The sequence below is a fragment of the Fusarium subglutinans genome, assembly GCF_013396075.1.
Source record: "Fusarium subglutinans strain NRRL 66333 chromosome Unknown NRRL66333_c0000018, whole genome shotgun sequence".
Classification (NCBI taxonomy): Eukaryota; Fungi; Ascomycota; class Sordariomycetes; order Hypocreales; family Nectriaceae; genus Fusarium; species Fusarium subglutinans.
Window position 1 is genome coordinate 12,719 of NW_023502081.1, and position 12,527 is coordinate 25,245.

Sequence of the window (12,527 nt, forward strand, 5' to 3'; positions counted from 1 at the left end):
CTTGCATAAATACATGAAATGACCGCGAATGGCGAATAGTGATCAACTACTTTGCATGTCTAATCTGAGACCGATGCCTTTGGGTCACGAACTTAGGCAAAGGAAGAGTACTTGGACGGTATTGACAGGTAGTAGTTCTGTCCAGTTGATCATCTGAATCCGTGCATTCACAACTGGCCCCAACTGGAGATGGGTGATTATGATGTCTTCAAGTTCACTGTGACGGTACAAGTTCTCAGCCACTGCCCTCTAATCTTCGTTCTTGTGTTATTTATAGATGGATGTCAATTAGAAGAGTCTCAGCTATCCCCGGTAGCGTATACCCAGGTTGTGACCCTCGTAGATGGAAGCAATCTGTTACAGTTGAACTTTCCAGATCTAATCTCCACCAGCGATGTCTTTTGTTCCTTCAACTGGAAGTGTCCCTATACAGTACGCATCACTTTCAATGCACTTTTTATACAGTTCTTTCAAGTAATCTCGAACAGCCTTACAACTTGCCCGGCTCCCGGCATCTGTTTGAAGAAGGTTCCTCTTAACTAGGCCAATGACATCGCGAGTAAACTGGCTATTACCTTGATCAAGAAATTTTGATATTTCCTGGTCCTTGTAAGCGAAGGATATCAATAGCTCAAGAGCATTCAAACATACCTGTTTTATAGATTCTTTCAACACTACAATATTAGGAACATCCTTGTCCTGACCTATCACTGCACCGCCAGTGTCCCCTTCTGTCAAGCCTCGGGGATCTAGACTTGGACGGGTGATATTCAAGTTTCCAGACTTGAAAAATTTGTTATCATCAGAAGCTTGTTCTTCCTCTGCGGAGCTCGACGCTGACAATGAATTCACCAGTGCCCAGCCGCCATGATACCAGACTATGAAGTGTAGGATGATGCATCCGAAAGACCAAAGATCCGAATTGGGAGCCAGTCCACCAGTCAGAAGCTCTGGAGCGCGGTAGGCCGAGTCAGTGCATATCTCAGAGCCTCGTTGATCATAGGCTTGGTCGTCGTGGTACTGCATCGACCCAAAGTCTGCAATCTTGAGTACACCCTGAGTAATCCCTTTCGTTTCAAAACATAGAATACGCCCTGGACTAAGATCTCTGTGTGGTGGCTGTAGTCTATGGTCATTCTCTGCCAGTACCCCTGAAGGGAATAAGTCTCGGATTAGTTGCAAGGCATCAGCTAAACCAAAAAGCTGTGACGAAATCCATCTAGCCATGTCAACTGCATCATTGCCAGGGGGATTGTTGGCCCAGAACTGCTCCAAGTCACAGTCGGCCCACCTGAAAATAAAAGATTTCGTGCTGCCATGTGTCAAGCCCAAAAGGAGTTGCAAAAAGTGAGGATGACGATGCTGAGACAGGCGGAGCAAAGATTTAAACCTCAAATCGAATTCTTTAGCTTTAATATCTCGGAAAGTTTTCACTGCAAAGACATTCTGATTCGATTGCTGCAAACTAATGTTAATAAGCCAAATTTTAGTTAAAATTTTCAGGGTTACTTACCTTGGGAACTCCCTGGCTATGATGAGCGTGATGAATTGTGATCTTCTGCATGCCTAGGTATCCACACACGGGACTTATGGCGCTATTTTGGACGCTTTCGGTAACACTGAACGGGAGCGGAACCATATAGCTCACTGTATAATGAGTAACCCTCGGATCATCATCGTGAGCGAGGACAAAGTACGGCGCTAACATGTACCACTGGTAGGAATCAAACATGTCGGACTCGTGTTCCTTCCAGTTGATGAATGCTTGAATGGGCTGTGAAGATGTCCCAGCTCTCCGGACCAGCTTTAAACCGTTTGGGTCCAAGTGAAACGGCAGGTCATCATCCGACAGACCTTCATCGCAAATGTCGGAGATAGTGGGTGCTTTTCCCATTAGAACAAGAATAGCAAAAATCTTCTTCCGCGTTGGGGACGCCGCGCAAATGGTTGTCGAGCCAGTTGGACCAGGATCAAGTTTGGCATTCCTCTTGAAGTCGATATCACCTTGGACTTCCATGACTATCCTAGACAAGTCTGGTTCTTTGAATAAGTCAAATTCTCTCAGCTCATTCAGGATTGAGTCATAGTTTATAATGCTATTCAATTGGTCGATCGGGAGGTACTTTGACGAGAATAAGCTTGTGGATGGCTCTGGATCAGAATCATCATCCGGTCCGACTGACTGTACCATTGCTTGACGTATTTCTTTCCCGAGAGATACAATAACCTCATTTTTCTTGATTGGAAATGATTTCGAGCCTTTGCCTGAACCGGAGCCCCATGAAGAAATATCAGAGTCAAGCAATTGTAAAGCATCTGGGTCATCGTCTCTCTGGGCTTTATCCGAGTCTGTATCGCTGTAAAGACCATCGTCCCGATTAAGCGACTGTCCGGTAGCTGCAAAGCATGCGAGCCTCTCTTGGTGGTAAGCCATATGTTCAAAGAAGCCTCTGAAGAAGGGCCCAGTCGACAGGCAAAAAGGACAGGAGACTCTTTCTTCTTGATGACTGGCCTGCCCCAAATCTAGCATTGCTTCAATTTGGCCCCTCCCGAGTTCTTGATGCAGCGACGTGAAGTGATGTTCGAGAGACTCTCGTGACGAGAAATTCTCCGGGTGCTCAAAGCAACGAAAAACCTTCCGGTGGATCTGGGCTTCATGGCTCAACCACGCAGAGCGAGTCCCATACATGATGTTTGGATCTGGGCAGTCATTCCGAGTACACATGTATGGTTGGAGATCTTGTATTATATGTTTTCTAATTCAAATGTTAGCAAAATGTCTTCTTCTGTAGATACGTGACAATGATCACCTCCAGCGGCTGTGTTGAAATTCCTTAGCAGGGCAGACGAGATGACAATAGGGACATCGAGCCTCCATTTCACCAGGGGCCAGACTAGGAGCAGGTGGGAGGTTGGATGCAGTCTCGTCGATGTTGTATGCGGTCGAAATGCGAGACACTGCCGAGCTATTGTTGCTTACAGTATCCACAAGTCGACTCGCCAAAGTGAACTCAGTCTCAGACAGCACCATGGTTTCCGCTACAGGCAGAGTTGGCGCTGGCTGGTCAAGCTCCAGTGTTTGTGTGAGCTGTTGACTAGGACTGCATTTTGATGATTGATGAGTTGGAATGGAAGGCGATTTGAAAACCAACTCACTCTGTCTCAGTGCCAACTTCTTCGAATGTCTTTCCCAGTATGAAAATACACGGCGGCGATTCGTGATAAATTTAGCCCACCTCTCCATGAGATGTCGATTTATCACCAACACTTCTGTCTTAGCAAGACTGATCCTACCTTCGTCAGGAATGATAGGAAACTGCAAAGCCTTCTGGCGCCAGGATTCAAGTCGCCATTGTGTAAAGGTTTCTTCCACGTGGGCTCGATCAAACTTGGTATACAGACTGAACAAATCTACTACAGCACTCTCATCAGCCTCGTCCAGACTTACCATCTGTCTATGAGATAGCGCCCTCAACAGCTGCGGCCCCATTAATCTGGCAGCAGGGTTTCTCAGTTTGAAAGATAGCTTGAAAAGATCAGAAATAATGGAAGCCATCTCCACTAGATTCCGACCCAATTCAGTCTTTTGATTCATTTTGTCTTCGTTGTCGGAACTGTCATCAGACGCACTATCCCATAATTCTTGGTACTCAGCAAGCGTCTGTTCCACAGGCAATCGCTGTCCTTGTAGGATATCCATATCTATAGCTGTTTATGAGTAGGAGTTCAAAGACATCTGGGCGTAGTTCACCTACTGCTGGAGATCACCTGTTCCAGCTGCTCAAAGCACTCGGTAATCGCCACTTTCATCACCGTAAAGCCCCGAAGCCGGGCGTCAAGAGCTGCATTGCCACTTTGAAGGGCTCCTGTGTTGCTCGCCCAGATTTTGAGTCGGTCCCGCTGATTGGAGAGAGCTTTCTTTGAGATACATTGGTTATGAAGATAGGATGCGCTTCCCAGAGTGGATATGAGGACATCGAAAGATAAGAGACTGTCTCTAGTTATTGATGCAACAGAGCCTCTTGAGTCGGTGTCCATTTTATTGACACAGGCTTGCAGAAATAGGGTCTTTCTACAGGACCGTTATTTTCTTCGTACTGTTATTCAATAAGATCTGTTTAAAGTCTTTCCTCTCCGCTCAGGATGGGGGGATCGAGATACCCCTTTTCAGGCTACTGATTCGGCCTGTGTCACCTCTAGAGTCTCGCAGCACTTCGTGGCTTCCAATGGTTGGCTAGTACGATTTAAGCCAACCGAAGGCAAATCATATCGCATCTCTTTCCTCTTTCGTACACCCTCACAACTTGGCTCATATTCCCCCAGATTCCTTCCGTCGTCCAAGCCGACCTACGACCTACAACTTTCGACCTGAAATCAGTATGGCTGAAGTCGCCGGGTTAGTTCTTGGAGCAATCCCTCTTATTTTATCGGTGCTAAAGCACCAAGATGAAGTGTCGGAGTTCACATTGGCTTTCTTCCGCTGGCAGAAAGCCAAATCACTGATGACAAGACAGCTTGCGTTATGTCAGGTGGACTTTGAGATAAATATGCGGTTGCTTCTTAAGAACGCTGTGAGTCCAGAGAAACAATTTAATATGATAGAAAATCCACAGCATGGTTCTTGGACAGACGGGAAGTTCCTCCAAAAGATAGAACAAAAGCTGGGCAAGTGTTATGCGGTTCTGATAAGTATACTGCGTGATATTGAGGGTAGCATGATTTGGATCGCCTCAAGCCTTGATATAGCCGGCCAAGATGAGGTTCGTCATGAACTATGTCAATCAAGTGTCGAGATGGTGTAACTGAATCTTGATAGCTGGCACGCAAGGGCTTGGGGGCCATCATACAGCAGCACGATCCCATCGCCCAACCCATACTTCCACGAAGGACTCTCAGACTACAAAAGCGAGCGAAGTTTACGTGGAGCCGCCATAAAGTCAAAGCTGAGATGAAAAAGCTGGAAGATTGTAATGCAAGATTGAATAGAATCTTGACAGCTTCTAATCAGCTAACCGAATCGACACCGACCACCGACAGAATGACCGTTAGCTTCGTTGGACCCCTAGAAGAAATTTCTAGAAATGCTTCCAGAGTCCATAATGCCCTGTCCAGCAATTGGTGCGCCCTCGGTAACTGCAATCATCAGGCTGCCATAATGCTAGAGGAGAGACTGTCTCGAAACTCCACCAGCCACAGATCTGGTGCAACTCGTCCATATGGAAATGTTAGACAGTTTAGTACCTTACTTTCGACAGATACTATCGCTACATGGCTGCATGCTGAGTTCCGTCTGGAAACTGACGATCCACCGGAACCAACGTATGAATACTGCCTCTGATGATGTATCCGGCAGAGACTGATGATTTGCTTAGCACCAACAAAGACGGGAACCGCCGCGTGCGTTTCCAGTCCTCCAACATCCTCGATAACCACACTCAAGGTCATAAAGTCACTGATATATGTAATTCTATTCGGAGCGCTTCTCATCCAGACCTGAGGTTTTCTATTGATCATCGGAATGTCTTGCGTCGACTTGATCCATCAGAGAGCTCCTGTAGTCACAACATGCGGACAGGGCTTAGTTTACAGGATCTGCTTCCTGACCTGAGAAGCCAGTCCTTTGCATTATCTGATTTCTACTGCCTAGCTATTACACTGGCATCATCCTGCATCCAGCTTCGGAGCACTCGCTGGCTTCACCAATCCTGGAACAAGCAGAGTATCTTGTTCTTTCGACCCGACCCAGATGGCGAGGCTTCTGCAGACATGCGATATCCCTATCTCGCCATTCAATATCAGTCAGGTAATTTATCGAGTGTAAAGAGTGGTCAGGAACTAACACTCATGATTAGTGGATAGCAAAGGAGGCTCAGAAATGGACCGTACTAACATGCTGAGCCTCGCGATTATGCTCATGGAAATCAAAACAGGAACGTCAATAGAGCGCCATCGAGACCCAGAGGACCTGGGCTCAGACGGGAAGCAAAATAGCTCAACCAACTACTTGACCGCCTCAAGGTGGCTGCGTCAACTGACTGACCGTGGCAGGATGCCGTGGAGATACGGTGATGCTGTGAGATATTGTATCAGATTTTATGACGATTATCATGCCTCTCTAGAAGATGCTGATGCTCAGAAACGATTCAAAGAAGAAGTGATTGGTGGGCTGGAGGCAGAAATGCAAGCTGTAGTGCATGGAGTTTAACTTGATTGTAACACAATATAACAAGATTACCTAGTCTACTGTATTCCTTTCAACAACCACAGAAATTTCCAATCCATCTTGCCTTGCTTGACGTACATGAACGCATTCCTCATCGTTGCATTACGCAAGCAGGGCATTGATGATGGTTTTGAAACTGCTGTCACAATTTGGACCTTCACACATGACTACAGTAGTGACTCGGCATAAAGGTTAGGGGAATCGGCCACGACGTTATCTATTCTCTCTTTCTATTGCGCACCATACAAACTCATCGCAATTGGCATGATGATACAATGCCTCCGCAAGATTTGTCACTGACTCCCTTCGATTGCATTTCTGCCGGATGTGATTCAGCAAAACATTCGCCAAGTACTTGAAGTAGCTGAATCGATGTCTTTGTGTGAATTGTACATTAATCACGACGTACTCGAGAGTGATTGAGTATCTAGTGTGCGTGAATCAGTTCATACTTCAGAGTGATGGACAGGACAGGACAGGTATATCATACGCACTTAATCCCTCCTACTAACGCATGTGCCTCTAGCCTCACACTTCACATTCCACTCAAACTTCATATTGGCCAAATCTCAATCTGTCTACTTACAGAAACAAGTTTCACTTAACAAGCAAAGCTCCGGCTCAGCTCCGGCTCAGTCCTGTTTCCAGGATGAGTTCCACCGTCCAACACAATGACACACAAACTCCTTTATATAGAGTTCTTTGGGAAAGAAGAACCCCAATTGCTGGACAGAATTTGAAATTTACCTGGCCATACGAACTGCTCAAAACTCTGATAACACCGGACCTCATCTACAGGGAACTGATCGCCTCATCGATAAACGAGAGGGATGCAACAAAATATCGAGACATCATCCTAGCCGAACATGGGACGCGATCAAGGGCCTCCTCGAAGACCTATCGCCGCATCCTTGCCATCCTCCTCTTGCAAGGCCGGGTGAGGGACATTAGCAAGTTTCTGAGAGAGAAACTTCACGACGGGCTTTTCCCGTTGGATGGTACCGAAGGGCGCGAAATTGCGCAGAAATGCTTTGACTCATTGGAATGGAAAGATGAGGATGTGGAATATTTCAACAGCTCTGAATTGAGAGGGTCAGATATCGGGAGCAAGCAATAGTACAGGCTGAAAGAAAACGCTGTATACTAATGCAAGACAATTGACACTGGAATTACAATTGCAATTGCATTTCGAAGACTTCCACCTAGCACTCAAGTACTTGTAGAACATTATAAGTTGTGACTTGCATCTCCTATATGTGCGAGTCAAATAGAACAGAAATGAATTGTCCTATCATCTACCTCCCATTGTTCCAATATTCTTTTCCTTTATTCACTCGCCCAAGTGTCAATCAGAAGTTATCTTCTTGAGCGAAGAATCTCTTGGCCCATCGGAGCTTAGAAGCAGCTCGCTTGGCGTTTCCTCCGAATCCGCCAAAGGCACCACCGCCACCGAATTGTCCTCGACCCTGGCCCCCGCGGCCACCCTGGTTACCGCCGTTACCTCCTCGGTTGTTACCGTTGTTCTGGCCGCCTTGACCACCGTTGCCTTGACCGTTACCCTGGCCGTTACCATTACCTTGGCCGTTGCCTTGACCTTGATCTTGACCGTTACCGCCATTGCCACCGTTGTTACCGCCGTTGTTACCGCCGTTGTTACCTCCATTGTTACCACCGTTGTTGTTGCCATTACCACCATTGTTGTTATTGTTGTTGTTATCGTTGCCTGCAGCACCTGTCTCGGTAGCCGCAGGAGGTCGGCCAAGAGCAACAGAGGGTGTCTCAGTGGCAAAGGCCGAAGTGACGATGGTGTTACCAAGAAGAGCGTCAACAGCAGCCTTGTTCTGCTCAGCCTCGTCATCGGTAGCGTTTTCGTTGGCCTTGACGGAATCAGGGAAGTCCTTCTGGTTCTGGAGGACCTGAGCGTTGATAGCCTGGAGTTGCTGAGTAGTCTTGATGTTCTGAGGAGTGTTGGTCTTCTTGTCGGAGTCGGCCTGCTGGACGGCGAAGCAGCCACCGAAGGGTCCAGCGAGAGCGTTGTTACGGCATCGGACGGTGCAAATGTTGCCAGTGGATGCTGTCTGTGTTAGAATCGCTGGCTTGTTAAGCAGCTTGAACACGCTTACCTCCAAAGCAGTTGAGGTCATCAGGCATCTTGACGGTGATGTTGAAAGCCTGGGTCTTGACCTGAGAGAGACCGTTTGTTCCGGGAACGTTATTTGTGACGGTCAAGTTCTGTACCTCTTGTTAGATCATACTCATCTGCCAGCCTTCGGCAAAAGACATACCTGAATGTTGGTGTTGGTGTTGCTGCTCTCATCGAGATCACACACGTACGGGCCAGCACCATCGGCGTTGACCTGATGAATGGTAACGGTGACCTCACCACCAGCCTTAACCTGAGTGACCTTCCCAGCAGAAAGGGCGTTCTCGGTGTTCTCGCCGACATCGATGTTACCAGACAGCTCAGTGCGGCCACACTGGTTGACAATGTTGGCAGTAATCTCTGCATCACGAATGATAGTGGCATCCTGCTGGCAAGGATTGATAGTGATACAGTTGCGGGCGATCTCGGGATCAACTGACGACGTGATTAGTCTCAAGCCAATCAAGCACTCATAATATCATGCTTACCTTGGAATCCTACACTGGCAGGAGAAGTATCGAGACCTTGGGCATTGAGAATGACAGAGTGCCCATGAGCCAAAGCAAAAAGGAAAGGGAAGAGAATGCTCTTGAAGGAATGCATCTTGACAGTTAGAAGATAAGTTTAAAAAGAAATGTGCCGGCACAAAGAATAGTAAAGTTGAGAAAAGAAGAAGAAAGGAAAAAACGATCACCAGGACCTAGAAGAGAAGACTTTGCTGTAGAAGCTGAAGCTGATGACGACAAGACAACAAACTCACCCATCGTGCATCGTACGAGTATATATACATTTTTCGCATCCAAAAAATTCCGATATTTTAATGTCGGTTTCGCTGGCGAGGGTTTCTGCTACGGCCCCTGTATCAAAAACAAAGTGGAAGCTGTGTGAAGGGGGCACGTTTAAACGCCCAGGGTCGTGTAAGCGGGCCGACCTGAGTGGGTTCTTGCTCGCTTCAAAGGCGACACACGTTTCATCGATTCTTAACAAGGTCACTATAGACGGACCGTTTTGGGGGCATATTCAGTGTTGTTAAGATTTACTGCTGGGAACGGGCGGATATATTGTCTCGAAACACTTGTATTTCCGATGATAATCGAATGATGATCACATCACATGGCAATAGACTTTCTGATAATACAGGAACCGAAGGTAAGGATGTAATCTTGGTTGGCGTTTCGTGAAGGGCTGGTTTAAAACGCATATTTATTGGCATGCATTTTCAGCTGGTAGTTACCAAATACCATGGGTTTTGCTTACATGCAGATTTATATTAACCATCCAAGTTCCAACTCTCGTGGAATCTTCGTCTCTCGTATCACACACTTCATCAGCCCAATTGATATTGTGGAATCCACTCTCGGGATGCTTGACGCAGTCCTGGTCGTAGCCAAGTCAAGTCTACGCGTTTTGCTCGTAGATCGGGGCGCGTAGTTCGATACAGTCAAGGTAGCACCGTAGCAGTTAAGGTTTGTGGTCTGCGGAGCCGCAAATCTAGGAGGCTTGATGGCTTTATTAACCGCTTTGGGACAGGTTCCGTGTTGTTGAGGACTTCCTTGTTGAGATCTAGTTATTCATCGATGGACTCGAAGCGAATGAGTTGGTAGCTAACAGAACCACTTAACAATGAGAGTCTACTAGAGGAAATCAGACGTGAATAATCTCTCATTCAGATTTCTTAAACACATCTGAGATGGTGGTATTTAGCCAGGATAGATAAGGTTGTAACACAAGCTTAAATCAGTGCCTCTGCACCTTGGGAATTATCGGATGACTTCAGTTTTGCGCACGCAGAATGTCATTCGATTTCTTAAGAGAGATCGCCGGAAATCGAGAAGCATAGAATGGCTTCAGCTCTTGATTTCAACTGTCAGCAGCTACTTCGCCCAAGTTTCGCACGAGTTTAATTTTAGCTTTGCATGACTGGCCGCTGCGCTATTCCGTCTCAACTCTAATTGGCTGGCTCACATCGCTAATTCAACTTACCACGAGACCATCAAGCAGGGCCTCGTTAGGCTTGCACCACTCGATCCTTCAGCTCTTCACAAGTGAAATCTCAGTATCAAGGCATAATAGAAGCCCAAAAGCATCACAATCCTTCAGATCTTGGAGCTTTGACTTACATTTTGGATTTATGATCGTTTTGAAAGCTCTTGTTGTTGTTATCGCCTTGATAAGCGGAACCTGGAGCTATCCCTGTAGTGCTAAATTTCTTGCTAACGTAGGGTATTCTGAATAATTATCACCATCAACGAGATTTATAGACCATGTTATTTTGCTGCAATATGAGAGTGAGGACGTCTATTTGTGAATTCTCTCAAGCTGTTTATCATCAACCAAATCTTTTGGACCAAGGTGTTAACGATTGCAGAAATTCAAGTCGCTTCTCAGTTGTCATTCACAGCATCAATCTTCTTTGGGACAGCTAGGAGCACGTTGTCACCATGCGGTTCCTTACTATTTAATCACTAGCTCGCGCGTCATTACCGCTTCTTGGATCGTCGCTTACGGAGCTCACGAATCTGAGAGCAAGTACATCGTATTTATGAAGACCGGTGCAGTTTCTGAAGCTGTCGCGAGCACAGTTGCCAAAATTTCCTCCAATACCGACTACACCTACTCCAATCCTTTCAATGGCTTCTCAGCTAGCCTTACCAAATCCGAGCTGAAAGATCTACCTAACGACCCTAAAGTCGATTTCATCAAAAAAGTCTCCACCGTGTATAAAGCATCTACTCAGAAAACCGCACCCCGGGGACTAGCCCGTATCTCCCACAAACTATCAGGCAAGGATGATCTACACCTATGACGAAAGTGCCAGTGAAAGCACATGCACTTATGTTCTCGACACAGGCACTGCTGTTGACCACCCTGTTAGTGCTTTACTCTATCGTTTATGCAAGGCGGTAGAATGAAACAAGCTAACCCCAAGAACACGAATTTGAGGGCCGCGCCAGATTTGTGCAGAACTTTGTTGATGACGCTGACTTGGATGCCAATCAACGGTCATGGGACTCGTATTGCGGGCACCATTGGGTCTAAAACGTATGGTGTCGCAAAGAAGACACAGGTCTTCGCTGTCAAGGTCCTAAATGAGTATACAGCGGGTCAGACGTGAGTTTATTCATCCTTTGGGAATTATGTGAGTGCTACTGAAAATAATCCGCCGCAGATCGGGAATTCTCGCAGGGATGGACCCCATCGTTGAGGATGCTGCTACTCGAAAGTGTCCCAAGGGTATTGTGGTCAACATGTCTTTTAGTGCTGCTTCTTCTGCTGCCATCAATACAGCAGCTATATATATCGTGAAATTGGTTGTTCTCTCGCTGCGGCGTGTGAATGGAGTCTTATTGTTTGCCTGCAGCAGCTAGCAACGACGACACGGACGCATCTCACGTTTCGCCAAGCAATGAGCCTATGGTCTGTACTGTTGTAGCAACCGCCCAGAACGATACGAGAGCCTCATTGCCACATTAAGGTGTCGCCGTGGACGCGTTTGCCCTTGGCACTGGTATCAAGAGTACCTGGATCAAGGGAGGTGTCAAGGTCGAGTCATGCACATCAATGGCAACATCACACGTTACTGGCTTCGCGGCATATCTTTTGGGCCTCAAAGATATCAAGGCATCAGAATTATGCAACCTTATTGCATCCATGTCTCTGAAAGACGTCATCAAGGGTATTTCCTGAAAACACGGTCAACCTGTTAATCCAGAACGAACGGCGAAGCGAAGTAAGCGCACCTATCAACACCAGGAGTTGAAAGGGTGCAGGCGATAAGGCCATTACGGCCGAAGGGAACGACTCGAGTCAGTTTCACGCGTTTCACAGTCAATACACGAGCATGTCATTGTTTTAAGCTTCTCGAAAATGGTTATTTTGGCGAAAAGCCACAGCCGCCTGTCACGCCCTATTCGGCTATTTCCGACCATACATCGAATGATAATCCCACCAATAACGTCTTGAAAGGTGAATGACATGCATTTAGACGCCAGAATCTAGAAACACTTCTCTCACAGTTCGATCCGACCTTACCGGCGTGGCAGGTCTTGGCATCGGACGGTTTGTAGTTTCGTTTGTGTTTTGATTCCTTATCTGCTGAGATTTGGTTGGCTGGAAAATAATCTGCTTGTCGAAATATGGAAACGTGTTTTACTAGGGCGG

General features: G+C 46.7%; 4 protein-coding genes across 4 annotated transcripts; 2 read left to right on the forward strand and 2 right to left on the reverse strand.

The window, feature by feature from the left end:
• Positions 1–378: 378 nt before the first annotated feature.
• Positions 379–4,038, reverse strand: FSUBG_2007 (meiosis-specific serine threonine kinase mek1; the record flags this gene model as incomplete). Its single annotated transcript, XM_036679735.1, has 4 exons — positions 379–1,458; positions 1,514–2,756; positions 2,811–3,702; positions 3,756–4,038. The coding sequence occupies 4 exons, from the start codon at positions 4,036–4,038 to the stop codon at positions 379–381; spliced, it is 3,498 nt and encodes a 1,165-aa protein (XP_036542283.1).
• A 509-nt stretch (positions 4,039–4,547) lies between these two features.
• FSUBG_2008 (uncharacterized protein) lies at positions 4,548–6,205 on the forward strand (the record flags this gene model as incomplete). The annotated part of the gene is made up of 5 exons (XM_036679736.1): positions 4,548–4,571; positions 4,614–4,760; positions 4,817–5,319; positions 5,373–5,803; positions 5,853–6,205. 5 exons carry the CDS (start codon positions 4,548–4,550, stop codon positions 6,203–6,205), a joined length of 1,458 nt encoding a protein of 485 aa, XP_036542284.1.
• Positions 6,206–7,572: 1,367 nt separating this feature from the next.
• On the reverse strand, positions 7,573–8,969 carry FSUBG_2009 (gEgh 16; the record flags this gene model as incomplete). The annotated part of the gene is made up of 4 exons (XM_036679737.1): positions 7,573–8,297; positions 8,347–8,455; positions 8,509–8,801; positions 8,855–8,969. 4 exons carry the CDS (start codon positions 8,967–8,969, stop codon positions 7,573–7,575), a joined length of 1,242 nt encoding a protein of 413 aa, XP_036542285.1.
• Positions 8,970–11,355: 2,386 nt separating this feature from the next.
• FSUBG_2010 (serine protease precursor) lies at positions 11,356–12,053 on the forward strand (the record flags this gene model as incomplete). Its single annotated transcript, XM_036679739.1, has 3 exons — positions 11,356–11,477; positions 11,536–11,696; positions 11,842–12,053. The coding sequence occupies 3 exons, from the start codon at positions 11,356–11,358 to the stop codon at positions 12,051–12,053; spliced, it is 495 nt and encodes a 164-aa protein (XP_036542286.1).
• Between the last annotated feature and the right edge of the window lie 474 nt (positions 12,054–12,527).